The sequence below is a fragment of the Mesoplodon densirostris genome, chromosome 15 (assembly GCF_025265405.1).
Source record: "Mesoplodon densirostris isolate mMesDen1 chromosome 15, mMesDen1 primary haplotype, whole genome shotgun sequence".
Lineage (NCBI taxonomy): Eukaryota > Metazoa > Chordata > Mammalia > Artiodactyla > Ziphiidae > Mesoplodon > Mesoplodon densirostris.
Genome location: NC_082675.1, coordinates 87,862,276 through 87,887,067, shown reverse-complemented (window position 1 = coordinate 87,887,067; position 24,792 = coordinate 87,862,276). Strand labels below are relative to the sequence as shown.

Sequence of the window (24,792 nt, the reverse complement as noted above, 5' to 3'; positions counted from 1 at the left end):
AGTCCTTCGACCGCACCCAGACCAGCTGGGGCCCCTGCCGCTCGCAGCCTAGGTCCAGATGCTGGTGTTAAATTAAGGAGAGATTTGGAGGAGAGCGCGGACAAAGTGACCGACAGGGTGCACAACAGCCCCCGAGGGGGGGTCCTGATGGCCCAGGACGCGCTGGATTGGCGGCTGTGCCCATGGCACCTGCACCAGCAGCACGGTAGCCCTGGGAGGCCCCGCCCACCTCGGGGGGCAGAACCTGGCCTCTGACGAGGCCCCGCCGGGGAGGTGGGGACGTTGCCCGTGGAAGACACCCACTGGACCCAGAGGTCAGTGACCGGTTCACCTCCCTTAACATGAATTGTGGCAAAATCACTTATGATAACGGGGCTGCTGCACAGGTGGGCAACATCCTGCCCTCCTCGGGGACGCCTGTCTTTGCACCTTGGCAGCCGAACCTCAGAGCAAAACGAGCAACACAGGCTGCCGCAGCGACCGAGGCGGGGACCCCAGAGTGCTTGTGCGTGCGTGTGGATGCTCGCTTCCCCCGCTGAGGAGGGAGGAAATGAGGAGGGGCAGGGCCTGCAGGCAGCCAGGAGCCAGCCAAGCAGCAGGAGTTGGTTGTGCGTCCAGAGGCGGGGGCTCTCACTGTTGGAGGGGGAGGGGATGAAGCCTGCAGTGTTGGAGCATCTATGAGCCCATGGTTTCACGTGTAGACGGGTGAAAAGTCTCAGATGGATGATGAGCACGCGCGCATGCGTACACGTACACACACACACACACACACACTCACTCACTCACTCACTCACTCACTCCCCTACCACTCAGCTCCTGGCTTCTAAATTCCACTCTCCACTAGAGGGAGCCAGGGCTTCAGGAAGAAACGGCTGGTTCCAGCGCTGGGACAGGGAAAGGGAACCATTTATTGGGCCAGAAAGTAAGAAAGCGCTCAGAGAGTAATGTGGCCGTGTCAAAAGGACTCAAAGCTACCTGAAGGAGCCCCTCCTGGCCAAATCCAGGACTATTTGAGCGTTAAAATAAGGAAGGATCCTGATGGATTGCAGCCATTAAATAAAACACGAAGCCACAAGCCCAAACCACCATAAACACAAGACTAAACCACCAAGGGAGAACAGGAAGCCCGTCCTCAAAGTGGAATACCAGCTACTGACGGCAGAGGGAATTAAGAGAACTGCAAGCAGGGAGCCGCCGGGGTACCACACAGAGGCTGTCAGCGGGATGAGGCACTTGGCCATGTGGCCACAGAGCCTCTCACAAACACCGGTTGCAGAGGGGAAATGGTTACAGGGTTGACACCAACAGCATCAGTCGTGGGACACGTGGACACTGCGTGTCACCCTGGTAAGACGCGCCGAGAAGAGCATCACCTCTGTGGTGCAGGACCCGGCCCAGCCGGAAGGCACGGCAGGGCGGGGGTGGCTGCTGAACTCGCTCTCAGACGTCAGGGTAATGGAGCCACGGGGACATGGGGAGGGGCGTCCCGGGTGCAGAGGGTGGAGGTGCCGGCATGAGCCTGCACCAGGTCTGCCGCACAAAGAGCTTATCCTGCACACGCTCGGCAACACCGGAAAGGGGTCTCTGGTGAAGAGCGTGAAGATTCCTTTGTGCCACTCTCACAACCTTTCTGTAAATCTGAAACTGCTTCGAAGAGTTTACACAAGAAGGAGAAAGATTTCGGATTATTAAACTTGAGAAAGATAATTCAGAGAGAACCTAGAAAACAACGCCTGCTGATGAGGGCGCAGGTGACCAGCTGCTGTCCACCTCTGGCTGAGATAACGTCAAGATGAGCTACTTGGTGTTAAGCCGTAAGAAGTTCTTCCCCTGAAGCCGGTTAACAGGGTAACCTACAATCACCCTGTTCTGATACTAAACTAGCGGCACAGAACCATCTCTTCTGGTCGATCGAGAATTTAAGATCAGGGAAACACCTGTTTATTGGCAGAAAGGAGAGGGTGGGGCTGCGTATTGCCCCGCTGTCCACGTCTTCCTTAGAGAGCAGAGGGACTTTACACTTTAAAGGAACCGCATGACGGGAACATCTCCTCCGTGACAGAAATAACACTCTGGATGGTGCAGAATAAATTCATCACTGACGTTTGTAAAACAAATTTTCCATTCATAGAGTACGCTGAGCCGGGAACATATTGCCAACAGCTGCGAAACGCGGGAAATTCTCCCCACCTGCCGGCTTAGAAGAAGACCCGCCAGCTTCCCGGGTGCTGGCAGGAAACCGAGGCTCCCGGGCCGGAGAGCAGGGGCTGGCAACTCACAGCAGGAGGAGGCACCAGAGACCCGGAGTCTGTGTTGATACCCCTGGCCCCGACCTCCACACGCAGCCCAGAGCGGGCCAGGTGATGCCTGCACGCAGGGTGTCGTGTCCTGGGAGAGGAAGCAGAGCTTTGGGAACCCGCGTCTCCAATAAACACACAGCAAGCCGGCCTGACCTTCGCTTCAGTGAGACACACCTTGATTACACGGGTCAGTAAGAAAAGCATCACTTGGCTCTGGGGGAAGATGTCCTCTCTCCCGAGGTCGTATTCTCTTCAAACTGCCTTGAAGAGATCGTGGGGCAGAGGTGGCCAGTGCTTTACCCCTAAGACTTGCAGAAATGAGACAGACCCCTGGAGAACTACCTCCCGATACACCACAGCTCACTGGTTAAGAATAGGTCCTCGAGCTGGGAAGGAAGACATCTAATCAACTAAGTTTACAGACCAGAGAAGTGAACCGAGCTGCCTAAAGACAGGCGGCCCGTCGGCGCCCTGGCTAACCTGACCTGAGGCCCCAAGGCCTGACTGCCCAGCTGTGCCCAAGACGCACCGTAAACTCACGCCCTTGACTGTGTTTAAATATCAGCAGCAATCTTACACCACCAAAAAGCCACGTATTCTGGAAAAACTCGGCTGGGCCATTTTAAATAGTTGCAATCCACAGTAGAGGGAACCACAATCTGATCATTTCTGAAACAACAGCCCCCTTCCCCACCTGCCGTATTTTAAACACTAATAGAGCAATGTTCTTCCTACAAACAAGCAATAAGAACAGCCAACTTCTTACCGTTCCCTCTGAGCAAAGCCCAGGAGAAAACAAAAATCACCTTAGCTGTTCCAGATTTACATAAATCTGAGTGACGATCTTTTAATGTTAAAAATGTGTATCTTCATGAGTTAGCAACATTCTTCTGCAAAGAGGAAAAACTCCGTGGGAAGAACAGAAACCCACCTCCTTTTCAGAGTTCCGCCCCTGTACTAATGCACACACCTCTTGCGCATAAATACTGGCGTTCTTGTAAAACTCAAGCTCACAAATGGCAATGGGCAGGAATTACAAAACACTGTCCTGGAGAAACACTCGCTAGTTCAATGCTGACACTGGATGAGACGGAAACTTGACGCAAGGAAGGGAACTACTCACTTTAGGACCGATCCTCCTCGTGCTGTCAGTAGCGTGCTGTCGGAGGATAAGGAGACAGACGTTTGAGGGACTTCCTGCTGAGCCGACAGGCTGCAGGCGGAGCCCCATTCTTGCAGGACCCTCCACCCACACGCCTGCCTTTAAGAGGGACAAAGGAGAGTCGGGGGCAGGGCGAGGGAGTGCACGTTTCTGCACAGGTGTTTCCATTTGCATCTACCACCATTTCACGCAGACGCGGCCACTTGTGCAGCTCCCTCCTGCCCCCCAGCGGCCTGTGAGCCACATCCCAGTTTCCCGTTCGGTATCATGGGTGGGAAGGGAACGCACTCCTTCCGCTTACTTAAGAGCTTCACCGTTACTTGACCACAGAAGACAGTTAAAGACAGTCATGCCCTTTCTAAAGGCACTTAAGTGACCAGGATACCGCTGAATATGGCCAAAACAACAGACACTGCTACCTAACACAGACGGCCTGCCTGTCATCACACCATGTCCTGATGTTTAGTCTGAAGATCTGCAAATAAACCTTGCCAAGGGTAGCGTTCAAGTGCAGAGGTACAGGAAAATATGATTAAAATTCTTTTCTGTAAAAACGGACCTACTTGAGCTTGAAAGGAATTCACGTGCCAAACTATTTTAAATATTTTTAAAGAAAAAAAATTAATCACATTTCCTAACTTCATTTTTTATTTATTGTTATTTCCAAAGCAGATACGCTATGATGAGATATTTTTAAAAATACAATTATCTATCCTCAAAACCCTGGTTATGCAGGAGACTAGAAATCTCTTGTCAGAAGACTTTTTATCAACCAGTAAAGTATAAAGATCAACCTGTACTCCACTCCACCAAAAGTTCAAGTGATATTATGTCTTTACAAAACCTTATTTTTTCAAGGAATGTCTTGCAAAGAAGCAGCTTTTATAATTAGGAAGTAAATCAAAAGAATACATTAATGTCTTGTGTTTGCCTGATAATAAACTGAGAAAACTCACAAAACAGATTATTGATAGATTTTTTTTTCGTTAACCAAAATAAAAGTAGGCTTTAGATTCACCTGGTAAGGCCTTACTTGGGCAGTGCACCAATACAATTCACTGAACTATGCTTTCTATACAATTAGGAATTAAACAAACCCCTTTTAGAGACTGACCTGAGATGACATTTAATGCTGAAACCAAAATAAATAACCTAGCAAGAACAAAATTTTTCAGATTTCAATCATTTCAACTTTGGAGATATTTGTTCACCAAAATTATTCAACATTTCTAAAATACTTTAATACAAAATTATAAAAGAAAAGTGCATTAAAAGCAGAACCTTTAAACTCTGGCGCAATTACAGTTATTCTGAATAACAGACTGCAGCCAGGTATACACACTGACATCCAAGAAAAACCTCAGGATATACAAGTCCAGCATCACAAGAATAAGTCAAATAAGGCTTTTTTTTTTCCTCCCTTAAAAAAATATACAATACATAAAGCAGTTTGAAAAAAAAAGTAATATTATTTAACAGTTTTCTGACTTAAATATTTTCACATAACAAAAGGTTTTATATCACTATCAATGCTACTTATATACATATGCCAGAAGTGTGAATAACAACAAAAAATCAAAAGATGCCCCTTCAAAAAAATAACAGTGAAATGTCTCTTTCTTCAGGAATCTGAAATGAGCTCCTCTCTTAATATACAAAGTCCATACAACATTTATATAATAAAACTACTCTCTTCTGAAACCAGCGAGGCAATGAGAGAGAAAATAAAGGCGATTATTTTTCAGGAAAAACAAAAACAAAAAACCAACCCCAGCTTTACGTCACAATGACAAGGATATCCATTTATTAATAAAATGAATACAATACTGATCTGAAGTGCTCGTTGGGAGGTAAAAACTCTGTCGCTCTCTCTGTAACTGGGACTAGTGCTTATTTACAAAATATACTGTTCGGCCACACAGAGGCCCATATATCTGTATATGTACATATGTATTTATATATAGAACATATAAATAATTTCAAAGGAGAGATTCACATGAAGTAAAGAAGTTTCCATCTTTGGAATGCTGTGGGAACGACACACACTCTGCCCCAGCGCGGGCAGCGGGGGGCAGGATTTGGTTTGGGACATGTTCAACGTGGCACCATTGATGATACTAAAGAATTCCCTGAAATAAAAAATACACCTGCTTATGCACGAAGAGAAAACCACGGGGCTCGTACAGGTTCTTACCCTCAAAGTACAAATACGCTTCTTAATTATTGAGGCGGACAGGGCTGCAGTCCCTTTGTTCCCAGGAGACCATTCTGTGATTTCTGACCTGCAGTGCATGGCTTGTGCTTTCTGCGGTAGCCCGACCCGTGTACCCGAGTATCAGCTCGGGCAGCGCGAGTGGCGTCATCCCGCGCGGACAGCTGGATCCTCACCTGTGAGTCAGGCTTACTGTACTCCCCGGGTGTACGCCCCAGACACTGCATTCTTGTCACTAATGATTAGAGATATTTGTAATGGAGAGAGAAGTGGTCCAGCCATCTCTCAAGGTATTAGTTATATTAACTTATGGTAGACTAAAAATTAGAGTCAATTTCTACTAATTTCAAAATTCACAGAGAAAAAGATGGAAAAAACTTCCCTGCGTGTTGTAACATTTTTTCCGAACTTCATGCACCTATCTTATGTTTGTTTCACGAGCTACGCTTCTTATAACAGAAAGAATGAAGGAAAACCTATCTGGGTTTTTCCACGTTAACTTCTGTCTGTCTTTGCTAATACAAAGAAACCACACTACAATGAGAGTAAGATCCAGTTAATTTCTTTTTTAACTAGACACACTGGCCACGGAGTAGGTGAGACTGCTGATGTAGTACCTGAGTTCAGTGATTTGCAGATGAACGACAGCAACGTGCTTCCATCTTTCCCAGCTTTCTTCCTGAAGTCTCTGAAAGTCAATGATTCTTTAGATAATTTTATAGCTAAAAATTTTATAGCTATTGTGGTAACATTTTTAACACTTGAGGCTTCAAAACAGAAATCCCAAGTGCTTTGTTTTTCTCCACACTTCACTCTGGAAACGTTCTTGGGGCCGGGCTGCGTCAGAAAACGTTGGCCAGGGTCTGCCACTCGCTCGCGGGTTCCGGCTCCACCTCGTCCAGGTGGAGCGCGCGGCTCAGCACCTCCCCTCCGTGCTCCTGGGGGCAGGCGGGTTCCTGCAAGGTTCCTGCCGTGGTGATAAAGAAAGAGTCCCAGACATTCACTAGCACAAAATTATTCACATTTAAATAAGGACAACTTAAACGGAGACAAGAAATTCCTAAGTTGATTTGTTTTCCTTCCCGGTGAAAAAAGAGTCATCTGAGCTGCAGGTTTCATCATTCCCTCAGTGATGACAATTACCGTTACTTGAACACGAGCGCACACAGCGCTTGTTCCCCACGCTCATAAAGGCTACGTTCACATGACATCCTTGATGAGCGATTACTAATTAATACTAGTGATAACGGCAGGCACGATTTTTCTAACAGAAAGTAAAGCACGAAGCACTAGCGTGTAGATGTTAGAACTTCCTCTTCCTCAAAAACTTCACAACACGAAGGGTCCTACCCCTGTGGCTCCAGCAAAGCCCTGGGCACTACTCCTGCCACGCTCAGGCCGTCCAACTCCCCTCATGGTCACAGCACCCAGACCAGCAGAGCGAGCCCGAGACGCAGGCTGTAACCCTCCCTGACTTGTCGGAGACACTCCGCGGGCTGCGTTCCGGCCCCCGTCCCAAGCCTCCCGCCCCTGCCTGTCTCCGTAAAGGGTGCGGGCATTCCTGGACAACGCGGGAAACAAGGCAGACAGAGGGATGCCCCTGCCCTGCCGGCACCAGTGCCGGGGAGTCAGCTCGGCGACACGGAGGCCCGTCTGCGGAGCCACAGGGCACAGACTCGCCCGACCCGGACCCTGAGCCTGAGGCAGGGACGCGGGGCCGACCCCTCGTGGCCGGCCAGGTGCGGACCGCTCAGCACACAGAGCCCCGCGCACCGCGCAGCCAGGACGCCTCACCCGCGTAGCTGTGGGCCCGCTTCATGTGCAGCTTCATGTTGCTCTTCTGCGTGAAGCCCATGACGCAGTAGTTGCACCGGTAGGGCCGCTCCCCCGTGTGCTTCTTCATGTGCACCTGCAGCGCGCTCTTCTGGTTGAAGGCCTTCTCGCAGAGGGTGCAGTGGAACGGCCGCTCCCCTGGGGACAGACAGCACGGTCAGCGTCCCTGACGGATGGCGCTCGACGCGCACACACAGCACACAGTAACTCCGAAGAAGGGACGCGGGTTTAACAGCAGGTGAGGACGTTCCTCGCTCGGGATGCTAACCCACAGGGCTCCAGCAAGGCCACTCCACGGGGAGCCACGAAAGACACCGCCATCAAAAGCTACGGGAAGTCCTGGAAGCACCCAGAAATAAAGGCGGAGCACATATGCTTCAAACAAAATGGTTCTCATCCATTTTGAGCAGAAAAGCAAAAAGACATTAAGGACATGGGAATATCAAATCCAATTGACTAAAACTATGATTTATACAATATGTTTCAAATGGTACTTAATTGCTTTCAAGCTGACATGGAAACTGACAAATGGAGGGAAAAGCTGCCCAGCGTGACTTCTGCGGGGAGCCTGCCCAGGTGAACGCCCTCCCTACAGCCACACCGCGGAGCCCGGCCCTCCCCACGCAGCCTCTCTCTCTGCTTCCACCCCCTGCGGCCCTGGCAGTCCTGCCATCCCTCGCTGTCTCGCACCCACGTCCAAGTCCCAGGGACCGGGTCCCTTCCTGCCCCAGGGCCTGGCACAGCCCTTCCCCTTGGCCTTGAAGGTTCTTTCCCACGCGCTCTGCCTGGCTGCCTCTCGGGGTCACGTGCCAACACCCCCAGGGCTGCCCCGGGGTCCTAAGCCCCCGAGGTGTCCCTCTACAGCCGACGACAAAGGAGGTCTTCCTGCAGCTCGCCCAGGGCAGGCAGAGTCCTAAAAATGGCCCCCCAAGGTCTCCTGCCCTAAACCCTGGGCCTGGGACTATGATGACGTCATGCCTGAGCAAACAGAACGGCCACAGATGGACGCGTCGCCAGTCGTGTGACTGGGAGCGACCAAAAGGGAGGTTACCCCATGGGCCCACTCTGACCACAGCGCCCTTAGAAGCTGGGATTCTCTGGAGACAGAAGGGGAAGCTGAAGACATCAGGAGCTGGAGGACGGGGCACCCACGTGAGCAGGGACGTGGCCCCAGTGACAGCCACAAGGGGCCACTTCACACGCGCCACACCCTTCACAGGCATCTAGGCTCTGAAAGCCGGCGGACAGTCACTGCTCTTCACTGTGCTTCTGAATGAACGCATCATGGAGTAACAGCACGGTTGTCTTTCACTCAAGAGCTACCTGCCGGACACCCGGTGGGCGCCGGGTCCGCGCTGACAGGCAAGGGGCATCCCTGAGGACACACGGCCCGCGGGCCGGGGAGGGCTGCCGGGCACCTGCCGACCACACAGGAGGCCCTCACGCCAGCCAGGGCACCAGCGGGGCAGGGCCTCTCGGGAGGAGGCGTCCGTGTGAAGGTGAGTCAGAGACGGCCGGCAGAGGGACAGGAGGGCTGGGAAGACGACGACCTGCCAGAGGCCACCGGGAAAGGGTGGGCGCCGGACAGAGAGCTGGACGGGGGGAGACCTGCCCGTGGCCGGGGGCCTCGGGGGCTCAGGGAGGTCTGGCGGGCTCTGCCGGGGGTGCTCAGGGGGAGCCTCCGAGGGCTCCGGCCCGGCTGCCAGGTGAACAGAGGCCTGGAGGGGCGCAGGGAAGATCCAAGAGGGTGGGAGGCCGAGCCCGTGGTCCCGAGGAGACGGAGGGGCAGAGGGAGAACCAAGCACAGCTGCGGGGGTCCCGCCACGCGGTCACCTGTGTGGATGCGGCTGTGGCGCTCCAGCTGGCTTGGTTTGGCAAAGGCCTTCTCACAAGTGTCACATTTGAACACCCTTGGCTTCTGAGAGCTCAAGGAAGGACCGGCTTGATGTGTCTGCATGTGCTCCTGGTAAAGACAAACACACACGTGAAGAATACTGAAGATCGTAACAGAACTTTACAGACTTGAAACGGGAGAGGAAAACCCGGGGCAGAAAGGCCCGTCAGCGGGAGGAGGACCACAGGCTCACCTCCGACCAGGACCCTCGTGGGCGTTCCCGGAGCAGAGTCGGAGGTGGTACCCGGGGGATGGGAGGCCGGGCGTGCGGCTGCCGAGGGAGACCCGGGCTCCCCCCCGAGCCCCCGGGCTGCATCTGGGCGGGGCGGTGTCTCGGCCTCCCTCCCTGTCGGCCACCGCGACAGTTGTTAGAGGACCGGTTGCATAGTCTGCAGGATGTCCCTCAACTGAGAGGTGTCTGATGTTTTCCTCATCACCAGACCAGGGCTGTGGGCTGTGGGCCGTGGGGAGTACCGTGCCATTTCCATCGCACAATATCATCACGGCTGGCACCGACTCTGATCACGCAGGTGGCGTCTGTCAGGTTTCTCCAGGGAAGGGTGGCCGTTTTTACCCCCTCCCATCACGTGCCCTTGCTGCCGCTCGCCCCTGAGGAGCGGGGCCACGCCCTCTCGGGGGCAGCGTCCACAGGGGCTACTCGGGATTCTTCTGCATGGGAGACTAGCCTGTTTCCACCAGTAACGGCCATGCTTCCCCAGAGCCCTGCTCGTAGGTGCCGACAGAGCTCTCATACGTGTCCCCGCGATGGGAGAAACGGCATCTCAAGGTGATCTGTAAACATGTTCACCTCCACGGGCCTTTCCTCGAAAAGAGATGGGAACCGTGTCGCTCCCTAGGAAGAGTCCTGACCCCACTGAGTCCTAGGCCCGTGCAGCGCCTCTGACCTTAAGCGAAGAGCAGCGACGCTGGTGGGGGGGCGTACCTTGAGGTGCGTGGCGCGCTTGAAGGCCTTCCTGCACACGGGGCAGACGTGGATGCGCTCCCGGCCATGCATCTCCTTGCTGTGGTGCAGCAGCAGGGCGGCCGAGGCGAAGGTGCGGCCACACTCGAGGCACTGGTGCAGCCGGCCCTCCTTCTCGGGCTGCCCACCCTGGGCCAGGTTAGGAGACACGTCCGTCACCTGGAGCGGGTCAGAAATCCCGGCTTGACAGGACCGGCGCGAGGGGAACAGGCACCCCCGCCCCAAACCCAGCCCCCGAGCTCGGCTGTCATCTGTGGGAGGTGGCCGGCTTCTCGGCCTCCTGGCCTCCCGGCCTCCCATGGGAGCAGCTGCAACGGGTGGCCCAGGCGCGCCTCAAGCATGCTGACCGGGCAGGCTCTGGGGAGCGGAGTGCGGCGCCGGCTGGGACCCCGGCCGCAGACCCGGCCCCCAGGTCACTGTTGTGGCCGCTGCGGGCGAGGTCCTCACCCCTTGTCTTTACTTCTCTGCAAAGCTCCAGGATTTTTTAGGCCTTTATACGTGGAACTCTATCATTTACACTAAGTGTTTGTCCACCCTCATCCCCGCTGCCAAACTGCGTTTAAGAAAAAGGACTAGTCAGAGGACAAATAGGTCATGTACACACACGTGAATGTGTATGCTATGAAAAAGTATAGCAACACTTGAAAGGATCAGCAAAGGTATGACAGGAAATCCTACAAACAGAACAAAGGCAAGTAAACGGCCACGTGCAATCTGATCAGGGGGCAAATAAAGGAGATAATGATAAATTTAAAACTAGATTTCCGCATTATTGGAAAATCATGGAACAAACGAGACCCAGTGTTAACCCCCCACCCCCGGGTCCTCCCTGCTCAGCACCTGCTCGTCTCTCGGGAGACACACCCCCTCAGGCTGGCCCCGAGCCCGGCCATGCAGGACTCTCCAGGACCCTCCCCATCCCATCCCTTCTGAAGCTACGTTTTTTGAAAACTATGAGAGATTGTGGATGAAACATGTGCTGTACCTGATAGGCGATTTCTTCACAGGCTGCCGATGGCTGTGGAGTGGGGCTCACCAGGATGACCTGGGGCGAGCCTGCACCCCCAGGGCCGGAGAGAGCGGGGTCCGTGAGCAAGGCTGGGAACTGCTGACCCTGGCAGAGGTGATTACTGCTTTAGAAGTTGTAACATGATCAAATCCAGTCATATTTCAAAAGATCTCTTATGGTGCAGTAACTTCGGAAAACAAGCTGGCAGGTCCTCTAACCACAGAACCACCATATGACTCGGCAATTCCACTCAGAGAAACGAAAACCTACATCCACTTGAAACCTTGTACAGAAATGTGCACAGCAGCACTATTCACAACAGCCCAAACGGGCAGAGAACCCCGATATCCATGAACTGATGAACCCACAGACAAAATGTGGTACAGCTATACAATGGAACAGCATTCATCAATAAAACAGAATGATGATGACACGGCTGCAATGTGTGCAAGCCAGTGAAGGAGGCCAGTCACAAGGACCAGAGTCTTATGATTCCATTTATGGGAAGTGCCCAGAATAGGCAAATCTACAGACAGAGAGTGGATCAGTGGTTGCCAGGGGCTGGGGGAGACCTGCAGGGGTGGGGTGGATCTGGGGTCGAGGGAGGGACCTGGGGAGTGACTGCTAACTGCTAATGGGACAAGGGTTCTTCTCAGGTGATGAACTGTTCAAAAATTAGATATGGTGATGGTTGTAAAGCTCTGCAAATATACTAAAGACCATTAAATCGCACACTTTAAATACATGGGTGAACTTTACGATACGTAAATTATATCTCAGTAACCTTGTAAAAATATATATATATATATATAAAGACCATCTGTTTAAAATTAGACATACGGTTTTGCTAAACCATACAAAACTACTTTGAGTCTTATTACCAGGCCAGCACACCTTTATCAACTGACTGTGAATCTGAGACACAGAGAGAGAACGGAGGTGGTGAGGGTGATGCAGGGGGTGAGTGCAGAGACGAAGTTCAACCTCAAGGAGCCAACGCTGCATGGCAAATGCTGGCTCCACACTAAGGATACAACCTGAACTGCTACAATTAAAGCTGATTCTAAGCGTATTTCACACATCATCAAAACACTCACTCAAAACCATGAGTTTGAAGAATCCCCATCAATGCACAATGCTAAAGGGGTAAGGGGTCACACAACCATAAAGACCATGGCCCATGTCGTTGGAAGCCTGTAAGCTGAAGGTGAAGGCTGCTGCTTAATGTCCTCACGGGACTGACACAAGCTGAGCTCCAACAGGGAAGACAAAGAGCCGGGGAGCAGGCGGGGAGAGGAAACGCAGGGCAAGACGGCACTGTGAACGCTTCCTCCCTCCGAGGACTTCAGGTGCACTGCTTACTGGAAAGACACCACCCAGGGCAGATGGGGAAACAAAGGCAGCGGGGTAGAACAGGGGGTATATGGGGCAGAAAATAAATTCACAAAGTCATCTAGAGTCTAGAAAAAAGAGCGCTTAAATTAAGATTCTTTACTTTCCATAGGCAATGTTTTAAAAAGTGAAATAATATTTTAGGTATCTCCATCCATCAGTCCAATTTTCTTACACCAACGTGGGATGGATTGAAAAGTTCCCATGTACCCTACTAAAGCATCACGTCCACGACCCCCCTTACAGAGGGAAGTCAGTTGAATACTGCTACCTTCAAATAGCAGTGACTGCTGCACTTTCACATGTCTGTGGCTGGCTTTGGCCCCCACTCTGATTAGACAGTTGGTACCCAGTGTTGGTACCCAAATTTGAAAAATTAATCAAATTTGTCAATCAAAATTAATACATTCCCATTTCCTTCCTTTATTAATCAAGAACAAATACAACTGCTGCCCACAAATCCTGACCCACCTGAAGAAGTACTGGCTCAATAAACTCATATATTCCCAACTAAAGCTAAGACATTTGAGACTCTTAGCTCACACAGGTCTATCAAGGGGACATTACAATGCCTTTCTGTTTTGAAATGACAACACTGTAGACGAGACCAGCAGTTGTCAGGGGGAAGGGGAAGCAGATGTGGCTCAAAGGGCAACCCGAGGGATCCTTGTGGGGATGGGCGTGTTCTGCGTCCTGACTGTGCCAATGACAACACCTGGAAGGTGCAGCGCCCTGGTTTTACAAGATGCTACCACTGGGGAAACTGGGTAGGGGGTCCACGGGATCTGTGTTATTTCTTACAATTGCCTGCGAATCCACAATTATCTCAAAATAAAAAAGCTTAATTAAAAAAAATCCTGAATACGATGTGATTTACTAGCTTACGGTTGGTGTTTCAAAGGCTAATACTAAGTATTCTTAATGCAAATGCCCTGATTCAAAAATCAAGTACCTAATAAACTAAATGCTCAACAATTAGCTATACTTACAGAAATGATGACCTGAATCCGCTAAAATGGCATCATCTAGAAGTCACTTATTTTTGGTTTGTATTATTACTTGCAGTCTGTTTCTCTGCTATATTTCATTTACACTGAGGTGGAAATTGTAATAATTCTCATTCCCCAAGTGCACATGAATTCTGTAGACCGCTGAGCACTGGCTGAGGGGAGCAGCGCCCCCCCTCAACTGCTCAGGGGGCCCAGGCTGCAGAGTCAAAATCACCTGGGAGGGAGCGTTCTGGTCGGCCGGGACAGAAGCCCCTCACGTGCAGTGTCCCACGTGTTCCCTGGGGAAAGGGCTGGGCGTGCTGGCAGGGGACCTCACAGGGCGTGAGCCCAGAGCGAGCAGAGGACACGTGACCATTCTACAAAGGGAAGGAGCGAGGACCTGCAAGAGCTAGCCCGTCTTCCCGCAGTCAAAACAGCCGGCACGCACCTGTGGCAGGATCAGAAGAGAGCCTGCTCTGGATGCTACAGCCGTCAGCATTTCCCTGCACAGTGAGAGCCCAGAGCGGAGACGAGGCTCCAGCCAGGAGAGCAGGTGACTGTCTACTCCGCTGCCCAGCCTGTCTCTTCACAGCCAGGCACACGCACAGCCTGGCACACGCACAGCCAGGCACACGCACAGCCAGGCAAATGCACAGCCGGACACATGCACAGCCAGGCACACGCACAGGGACCAGCAGACAGTTCCACTGTTGAAACTCCTACAGCGCTTTACTACAGGGATTCATTACTGTAATTAATCATCCCTTCTCATGAGTTTTCTAATTAAGCTGTGAAAGGTTTTTCGGCATCTTAAGCTCCATGCGTTATCTAAAATGTAACCCCTTCTATCCAGCACGTCTACTGCAGGGATTCGTCTAAGAACGTAAGTGATAAAGAGCACAAGACCTTCCGCCTACTACTAACAAGACCCTGGATGCAACGCAGTGCCCCTCGGTAAACTCATCTATAAGACCAACGGTGGTGCAGTCATTACAGACGGTCTGCATGGCTAAAATCACTGATGGGGAGATACTCACAATATAATTAATGAGAGGGGGGAAAGTTTACACTACACGATATATACACAAGCTCATTTCTGTAAAAGTTAGAAAATACGCATCTGTACGTATGCATAGAAAGGGTTAGAAGGGTATACACACTCAAACATTAAGTGCAGTTCCGTTTGGGTAGTGGATGTTTTTAAATGCTTTTCTGTATTATCTGGATTTTCTTGTACTCTCCACTTTGCATTTAACAAATTACTTTTTCAATTTAATCAGAAAAAAACACTTCAGCTTTGAAAGAGCGTATTCAGAACACACACTCAGGAAAGTGATAAGTTCCCCGGGACGACCCCGTGGGGAGGGGGGAACACAGGAACCCACCTGAGAAGCGATGTTGAGCGTGACCGTGTCCAGCCCCCCGGAGAGCAAACCCTGAGTGTCAGCCAGCGTCAGCGTGACGCTGGCCTCTCCCCCGACTCCCGATGAGGACATGACCAGGTTCTGGGCAGATGTGGCAGATGGGGACATGGGTGTTGTCAAAGGCAGGCTTCCAGCTGTGGCATTAAGTTCTACAGAAAAGGCAAAATGGGAAAGTAGGTAAGTCCAATGTTATTTGCACGGGAAGACAGTTTTCATAAAGGAACGAATCTGTCATAATCAGCATTTACATTGCCTAAGCTTGTGAAAGTGCATCAAGCAAATCACAGTATCTTTGATTCCAACGTTATGGCAAGGCTTCTGTAAATATCTACATGTCCTTACACGTAAATGTACTCTGCTTCTGAAGTGTAAACAGAGAAAAAAGCCGTAAAAGAGAGTGAAAAAGTGACCCTAAGGCCCAGTCACCGCTGCCAGTGCAGAAGGAGACTCAGACAAGAATTTCCAGGACACTGAACTCATCCAGGACCAGAGACCAGCCTGGAGAGAGGAATGAAACGGGACCCACCGAGCGACGACCAGCTCCACAGTGTAACATCTGACAACTCTGCTTACGTTCACCTATTCTGAAACACAGGCAGTCAAAATCAACCTCTTGCAATCCTTTAAATACTAATTTACCCTGCAGGACACCTTCATTTTCTTTGGAGAACAAAACAAAACACTATCATATTTTCCCCTTGTAGCTAATGATATAACAGAAAGGAAGACATCTGGGACAAATCGGGCAAGGAAAGGAAGGCCTTCTCTTCCACAAAACTGGAACTCATGCACCTACTGGCAAATGAAATGGACTTAGCATGGTATTATCAAAGTCCTGTGGCGGGCACCAACAAAACACAATTTTTTTAAGTTTTTACTTGTAAGCATAACACACATGCACATGCACGTGTACACACACACACACACACACACGCGCGCACAATTCTCACAAGCTGTCCTTCCATTCATCTAGCAAATGTGACTTATCACCCACTTGCGTCAGCCACCGTGCCAGGTGCTAGCGACCCCAAGATGACACCTAAAGCAGAAATTCCGAACACTAGTCCCTAATTACGTCTGAACACAAAACACCACGAGACTCCCGCGGTCCTCTGCTGAGACCTGGGTCTGCCCGGGTCGGGCACAGGGAACCAGGCTACTTACTTGTAACTGGCGTCCTCCACAGATCCACACTCCCGGAGTCCCACACTGTGCTGCACACACCTGGAACCTTCAAAAGCAGTACAACCATTAGGAGGCTGGGAGTCTCCGCTCTGAAGCAGCCACGCGGCTCCCGAGAACCTCGCCAGCCCCCCCTCGCTCGCGTCTGCACAGCGCGCGTTCCCGGCCGCCAGGACGGGAGGGGAGTGTGGATCTGCGGAGGTACCCGGGCCACCTCCTCACCGGGCATCCCCTCCACACACCCGAACTCTCGCAAACGCATGCAGGTGCGACTCTCTCGGGAGGGGTGAAGATGAACAAGAAGGGCCCTGCAGGACCTGGCGTGGAGCAGCTACATGAGCTGCTGTTCACTCAGAACCCTAAGGAGAGGACGGGGTCGGCTGGCAGGGCACCGGGCTGGGAGAAGCACGGTGGTGCGAGGGCCACGTCGACAAAGACCACAACCACAGGCTGGCAGGGCTCATCCCGGAGTAGCCACCAGGACTCCAGACCTCACCACAACTCCTGCAACTAAGGAGCCGCAGATCTTCTCCCCTTCCAACCAGTGAACTACGTCCGACGTTCTGAGGACGGTTAAGGTAGTGGAAGGTTCCAGGGCGTGCAGCACAAGGAATGCAAAGAGAAAACAGAAGCCTGTGGGTTCGTTAACTAAGGTGAACCCTGACACAAAGTTCAGAGAAAAGACTGAACAACTTCACGGAAGGCCAGAGCTCATATTTCAACTCAAACAGTGTGGTGAAGCAACCTTTAATAATGTTCTTAATTCAAGAGACTTCCCACAAGAAGGATGATCCTAGTTCAGGCAGAACTAGTCTCAATCTGGTTGAAAAGAACCTGTGTTTAAAGATTTTCTTACGCGTGCAATTAAATGATTAAAATAATTAAAAGCTGTAATTATATTTGTTTAATATAGAGCTCTTAGCCATATGAAAGTATTTGCTTAAAGCTCTAGAAGCCATAATTTAAAATCCAAATTAAATACTCTTAACAGGAAAATTAAGATTCAATACTGAAGTAAAGACTGTAGACTCTTACTTTTAGTTCCCACTTATTTTTTCTTCTTTCTTCTATTCCCCAGGACACATCACAGCCATCTAAGCCCTACGTCACTTCATGACTCTAACTCAAAAAGAGTAACCTTTAAAGGGTTAACAAGCTCTGTACGTTCATCAAACCCACCCTGTTCTCAGTCTTCGTGGGGATAAGTCTTCACAGCCTCTAAGAAAACGTAATGATAATTCTGGAGGGTTTCATAACAAGTTGACAAGGTGCGACATCACTTTTTTCTTGAGATTAACAAAAAAGTGGTGAGAGGAGGTGGGGAGTCGGGAACGGGAAAGATGCCCTGACTGGCCTCACCCCCAGGAAGAGTGGGAAGAGCGTCTGATTTTAAAGTGCACCCACAGGTGGGGACCGTGAACATTTCTGAGCTGTTGGGAAATAAGTAACTGTACTTAAATCTAGGAGAAATGGAGGCTAAAATAACCTCACAAAGAACTAGTAAACAAAGAATTGATCCTTCTCTCACTGAAAGCAGAACTCAATTTATTCATCAAAATTATCTTAAAAAGGGACTCAGATGACAATGAAAACACGGCGACCCAAAACCTATGGGATGCAGCAAAACCAGTTCCAAGAGGGAAGTTTGTAGCGATACAATACTACCTCAAGAAACAAGAAACATCTCAAATAAACAACCTAACCTTACATCTAAAGGAATTAGAAAAAGAACAAAAAAAAAAAACCCCAAAGTTAGCAGAAGGAAAGAAATCATAAAGATCAGATCAGAAATAAACGAAAAAGAAGTCAAGGAAACAATAGCAAAGATCAATAAATCTGGAAGCTGGTTCTTTGAGAAGATAAACAAAATTGATAAACCATTAGCCAGACTCATCAAGAAAAAAAGGGAGAAGACTCAAATCAATACAATTAGAAATGGAAAAGGAGAAGTAACAACTGACATTGCAGAAATACAAAGGATCATGAGAGATTACTACAAGCAACTCTATGCCAATAAAATGGACAACCCGGAAGAAATGCACACATTCTTAGAAATGCACAACCTGCCAAGACTGAATCAGGAAGAAATAGAAAATATGAACAGACCAATCACAAGCACTGAAATTGAAACTGTGATAAAAAATCTTCCAACAAACAAAAGCCCAGGACCAGATGGCTTCACAGGTGAATTCTATCAAACATTTAGAGAAGAGTTAACACCTATCCTTCTGAAACTCTTCCAAAATATAGCAGAGGGAGGAACACTCCCAAACTCATTCTATGAGGCCACCATCACCTTGATACCAAAACCAGACAAAGATGTCACAAAGAAAGAAAACTACAGGCCAAAATCACTGATGAACATAGATGCAAAAATCCTCAACAAAATACTAGCAAACAGAATCCAAAAGCACATTAAAAGGATCATACACCATGAGCAAGTGGGGTTTATTCCAGGAAAGCAAGGATTCTTCAATATATGCAAATCAATCAACGTGATACACCATATTAACAAATTGAAGGAGAAAAACCATATGATCATCTCAACAGATGCAGAAGAAGCTTTCGACAAAATTCAACACCCATTTATGATAAAACCTCTCCAGAAAGTAGGCATAGAGGGAACTTACCTCAACATAATAAAAGGCCATATATGACAAACCCACAGCCAATATCATTCTTAATGGTGAAAAACTGAAACCATCTCCACTGAGATCAGGAACAAGACAAGGTTGCCCACCCTCACCACTATTATTCAACATAGTTTTGGAAGTTTTAGCCACAGCCATCAGAGATGAAAAAGAAATAAAAGGAATCCAAATCAGAAAAGAAGAAGTAAAGCTGTCACTGTTTGCAGATGACATGATGCTATACATAGAGAATCCTAAAGAGGCTACCAGAAAACTACTAGAGCTAATCAATGAATTTGGTAAAGTAGCAGGATACAAAATTAATGCACAGAATCTCTTGCATTCCTACACACCAATGATGAAAAATCTGAAAGAGAAATTAAGGAAACACTCCCATTTACCACTGCCACAAAAAGAATAAAACACCTAGGAATAAACCTACCCAAGGAGACAAAAGACCTGTATGCAGAAAACTGTAAGACACTGATGAAAGAAATTTAAGATGATACAAACAGATGGAGAGATATACCATGTTCTTGGATGGGAAGAATCAACATTGCGAAAATGACTATACTACCCAAAGCAATCTACAGATTCAATGCAATCCCTATCAAACTACCGATGGCATTTTTCACAGAACTAGAACAAAAAAATGCACAGTTTGTATGGAAACACAACAGAGCCCGAAGAGCCAAAGCAATCTTGAGAAAGAAACATGGAGCTGGAAGAATCAGGCTCCCTGACTTCATAATATACTACAAAGCTACAGTAATCAAGACAGTATGGCACTGGCACAAAAACAGAAATACAGATCAGTGGAACAGGATAGGAAGCCCAGAGATAAACCCACACACATATGGTCACCTTATCTTTGATAAAGGAGGCAAGAATATACAATGGAGAAAAGACAGCCTCTTCAATAAGTGGTGCTGGGAAAACTGGACAGCTACATGTAAAAGAATGAAATTAGAACACTCCCTAACACCTTACACAAAAATAAACTTAAAATGGATTAAAGACCTAAATGTAAGGCCAGACACTATAAAACTCTTAGGGGAAAATATAGGCAGAACACTCTATGACATAAATCACAGCAAGATCCTTTTTGACCCACCTCCTAGAGAAATGGAAATAAAAACAAAAACAAACAAATGGGACCTAATGAAACTTAAAAGCTTTTGCACAGCAAAGGAAACCATAAACAAGACGAAAAGACAACCGTCAGAATGGGAGAAAATATTTGCAAATGAAGCAACTGACAAAGGACTAATCTCCAAAATTTACAAGCAGCTCATGCAGCTCAATATCAAAAAAACAAACAACCCAATCCAAAAAATGAGCAGAAGACCTAAACAGACATTTCTTCAAAGATATACAGACTACCAACAAACACATGAAAGAATGCTCAACATCATTAATCATTAGAGAAATGCAAATCAAAACTACAATGAAATATCACCTCACACCAGTCAGAATGGCCATCATGAAAAAATCTACAAACAGTATGGGGGTTCCTTAAAAAACTAAAAATAGAACTACCATATGACACAGCAATCCCACTACTGGGCATATACCCTGAGAAAACCATAATTCAAAAGAAGTCATGTACCACAGTGTTCACTGCAGCTCTATTTACAATAGCCAGGACATGGAAGCAACCTAAGTGTACATTGACAGATGAATGAATAAAGAAGATGTGGCACATATATACAATGGAATTGAGTTATTTGTAGTGAGGTGGATGGACCTAGAGTCTGTCATACAGAGTGAAGTAAGTCAGAACGAGAAAAAATACTGTATGTTAACACATATATATGGAATCTAACAACAACAACAAAAAAGGCTCTGAAGAACCTAGGGGCAGGACAGGAATAAAGATGCAGATGCAGAGAATGGACCTGAGGACACGGGGAGGAGGGAAGGGTAAGCTGGGACGAAGTGAGAGAGTGGCATGGACATATATACACTACCAAATGTAAAACAGATAGCTAGTGGGAAGCAGCGGCATAGCCCAGGGAGATCAGCTCGGTGCTTTGTGACCATCTAGAGGGGTGGGAGAGGGAGGGTGGGAGGGAGACGCAAGAGGGAGGAGATATGGGGATATATGTATATGTACAGCTGACTCACTCTGTTATACAGCAGAAACTAACACACCATTGTAAAGCAATTATACTCCAATAAAGATGTTTAAAAATTAATTAATTAATTAATTAATTAAAGTATTCTAAAATCAAAGGAAAAAAAAAAGGGACTCAGGTAAGAACAAAAAGATAATGTTAAATTCCTTAAAAAGCTGTGCTAAATTTCAAGCCTCTACTAATAACTTTCTGCCTCTGTAAGGGTACTTATAGCATACTTGCCCATTTTCTAGGAAAACCCTTTGTCATGGGTGTTACCTGGATCGGATCTGGAAATGGCCTTCAAACCCATATCACACATCTGAACAAAAGCACATGCTTTCGTTCTGGATGTGGAATTCTGACTCATCGGGGCACATCGATTTATTTGTAAATCCCTAAACGGTACCAGCCTAATTCCAACTACGGCGCAAAGAGCCCAAAAGCTGCCCTAGAAGCTGGCAGCCCACCACATCCTGCTCACACAGAGCGCTAACGACGACAACCACGCGCACAGTCACTGTGCTCTGATCAAGGGCCTGCAACATGACTTTTACCAGGTGACACCGAAAGTTTGTATTTTGGTGCTCATCTAAGAAGAGGCATGTTTAATCTCAAAGTCATTTCAATTTCAGTTATTATTGGTGTGGCCTGAAGCTCGGCCTAGGGCTGACTGATTCTAAGATAAATGTTGTCCATTAAGATGCAATCTCTTGACAATAGGATATAGATGAAATCAGCCACTTAATTATAACTAGCACTAGTGGAATATGCAAACCTCTCTAAAAACATCTGCTTAGAGTCAAGGATCAAGTGGCTCAGCGTATGAAGAATCTTTTCCTATATTCAGGATTATTCAAAGATGCCAAAGGTATTTGAGAGCGTAATACAACTGAGCTGCTTATATAAAATTAATCCTGTATTTATAATAACTGATACTACATTATTAAACAAATGTTCTTTAGTTATGAGCACATCTTTTAGTTTCTAATATCATCAAACTCCTGAAAAAAATGTTTTTAATAAGATACCAAATTAAGCTAAAGTGGCGTCAAAAAGAAGAAAAGTTCTCAGCTGGCTCTAAAACAATAAGACTTAAGAGAAAAAAAAATTAAATCAGAAGAAAGGGGCATGCGTGTTGTCTTTAAAGAAACATCAGTGCGTGGCATACAGGAGCCCTATACACAACTGACTGCTCTTCCCCTGCCCGTGAGACCATCACTCTGTAGCTGTGGAGGCAGATGTACAAGGTGGAACACCTAATGTCTGACTCACAGAAGAGAGAGGTTTAAAGAAATGCAGGTGGCCAGAACAGAGCCCTCTGCGTTCCTGGGCTCTCCCTCCATCCCCTTCTCCATTCTGATCAGAACATCACCAGCTTTAAGTAATCTGCTGCACTGGCGAACGTCCAGGGTCACCAAGTAGTGTAAAGCACCCCTCCATTTAAAGGGAAACACCGAAAACTCTCCTTGTCTTTCCATCGATTTGCCCAGGATTCACTACAGACATGAAGCAGGGCTTCCAAGGAGACCTAAGATTCCACCACCCACAGCCAGTTTACTCCTCAGGGAAGCAGGAGGCGGGGAGAGCCTGACATCCCAACATTCCAGGACAGAGACCCCCACCAGAGCATGACACCACTCATTCCAGTCAAACACAAGAGACACATCTTCATGTTGCACCACGCACCGCGCACCACGCACCACGCACCACACAGGGTGGGAGAGCTGATCAGAACCCTAGAGGTGTAAGAAAGAACACAGTGTCTAGTCCTTTACAAAAAGACACAAACTAAGACTTTCAGGAAACAGCTGCAGAAACAAGTTTGCTGTGTAGCTTAAGTAGTACATGATATACTGTAGATGTCTTACCTATTACAGGCTAAATTATAACCTGAAAGTACTAGCTTTCCCAGCCAATTAGAATGTAAAACAAAATTCCCCTTAACCGCAAACAAAACAAAAAGACTCTCATCTCAAATTAATAAGTACAAGAATTCAGTTCTGGAACACAATTTTCTTAGAGCCCCAAAAGGAAACAAGCAAAGCGACGCAGCAGGGACAGAGTTAAGACCACAGTAGAGCCGGGAAAACACGGCGAGCAGTGGCACAGCGGAAACCGGCATCGGCCAGAAGTCCAGACTGTGGATCTGCCCAGACCCGCCAACGCGTGATTCCAACAAGGCTCTCAACCAGCCGGGTGTCGGTTTGCCCGTTAGCGAAGGGGAGGCGTGGACAGAAAGCCCCTCAGCGTCCTGAGTGGGGCCGTACTGCGTGCAGCTGCGTCAGCTCACCGCCCGCTTCAGGTCAGCAAGCCCCCACCCCGCAGCACCAGCAGCTCCATCAAGCTCTCGCTCACGGGACGGAAATGCCCCCCCACGGCCAGAGCTCCCGCCTCGGGAGGCCGCCCCCACCAGTCGACCCCCCACCCCTGAGACGTGCTCCCTGGGCGCCCTTCTCCCCTTTATGTATCGCTACTGCCATTAATCCTACACTGATTTACGGGTTCTTCAATAAACGTCTGCTCTATTCATTTCTAGGATCCAAAACGCAAGGGGACCATAGTTGCCTTGCCCAACATTACACACCCAGATTTAGTATACTTCTTACCATACAGTATGCACCACAACCTTTTAGTGAATAGAAGAATTACTGGCTAAGAAAGCATTTCAATTAAGCATGAAAAAAAGTCTAGCTGGGGGTACAAACATATCTAAAGATTAAATTTTTGTTTTCCCAAAAAATGATATACAGAGTTAGAAAATAAAGAGGCCTAAGAAAGTTATGACATCTCTACAAGGTAAGGAAAACAGGTATGTCATCCTCGACTGTTAATGTTTACTTATGAAGCTGTGACTTATTTTATGGAGCTCTTTTACTTTTATTTTTTATTAAAGCCTATACTTCAAAACCTTAGTAAGATGTCTTCTTTTAATTCTGCCATCCTACGTTCAGCTGGTGCCCAAACATTCCCACCACAGGGCACAAAGTAACGAGTCAGAGGCACTTTCAGCCTGGCTGACACAGGGACGGCTTTGTGACTTGCAGACATACACACTGCCTTGCATATTTGAATAAGATTATTTACCTTTGTTCTTTAGAAGGTGGAAACCTTAAAAGGTTAATAACACTTGAGACAGTTCTGTGTCCTAGAATTATACATAAGCCACTAATCGTCACAGAATCACATCAAACGTATTAGAACATGCAGTCGACACACTCGTTACGCAAGAAGACAGGTGACTTCTCTCCGCTGACCAGGTGCAGAGCCCTATAACTATGAAACGTTATGAAGCCTCTCGTGGCTGGATCATTAGCTGCATACCTGAAGCGTTTAACGTTGCACTCTGTGAGAGAAGCTGATCATTGCTTATGGTCAAGGTGGCGCCCGTAGACGGATTACTGATCGCAGGCGCTGACAATCTTATGCTCCCGTTCAGCTCACCACTTCCATTAGAACCGTGCTGAATGAGATCTTGACCTAAACAGAAATCAACACTGTGGCATCTGAGAGTAACACGTTCATTCACATACGGGCAAGTATGTTAAACATAGAATAACATCCTTTTAAAAGTGAAAAAGCTATTTCATTTTTAATACTATTTAAAGAGGAAAAAAATGAAAATAAGACCATGAAATACATTTCCCGAAATGAAACTATTTATTC

General features: G+C 48.1%; 1 protein-coding gene across 7 annotated transcripts in view; it reads right to left on the bottom strand.

The window, feature by feature from the left end:
• Positions 1-5,237: 5,237 nt before the first annotated feature.
• The window catches only part of ZNF236 (zinc finger protein 236), a 93,834-nt gene continuing 74,279 nt past the window's right edge, over positions 5,238-24,792 (bottom strand). For 5 of the 7 annotated variants that reach the window (XM_060118516.1, XM_060118517.1, XM_060118519.1 and 2 more), the window contains 7 exons: positions 24,451-24,606; positions 15,159-15,346; positions 11,369-11,497; positions 10,345-10,542; positions 9,341-9,470; positions 7,469-7,645; positions 5,238-6,641 (listed from right to left, as the gene is read on the bottom strand). In XM_060118516.1, coding sequence (XP_059974499.1) covers positions 6,517-6,641; positions 7,469-7,645; positions 9,341-9,470; positions 10,345-10,542; positions 11,369-11,497; positions 15,159-15,346; positions 24,451-24,606 — 1,103 coding nt within the window. In that variant the 3' untranslated portion in view covers positions 5,238-6,516. Of the gene's footprint in view, positions 6,642-7,468; positions 7,646-9,340; positions 9,471-10,344; positions 10,543-11,368; positions 11,498-15,158; positions 15,347-16,361; positions 16,429-24,450; positions 24,607-24,792 lie in introns of those variants that run through there. The other 2 variants (XR_009534493.1, XM_060118521.1) reach the window with 2 other exon arrangements.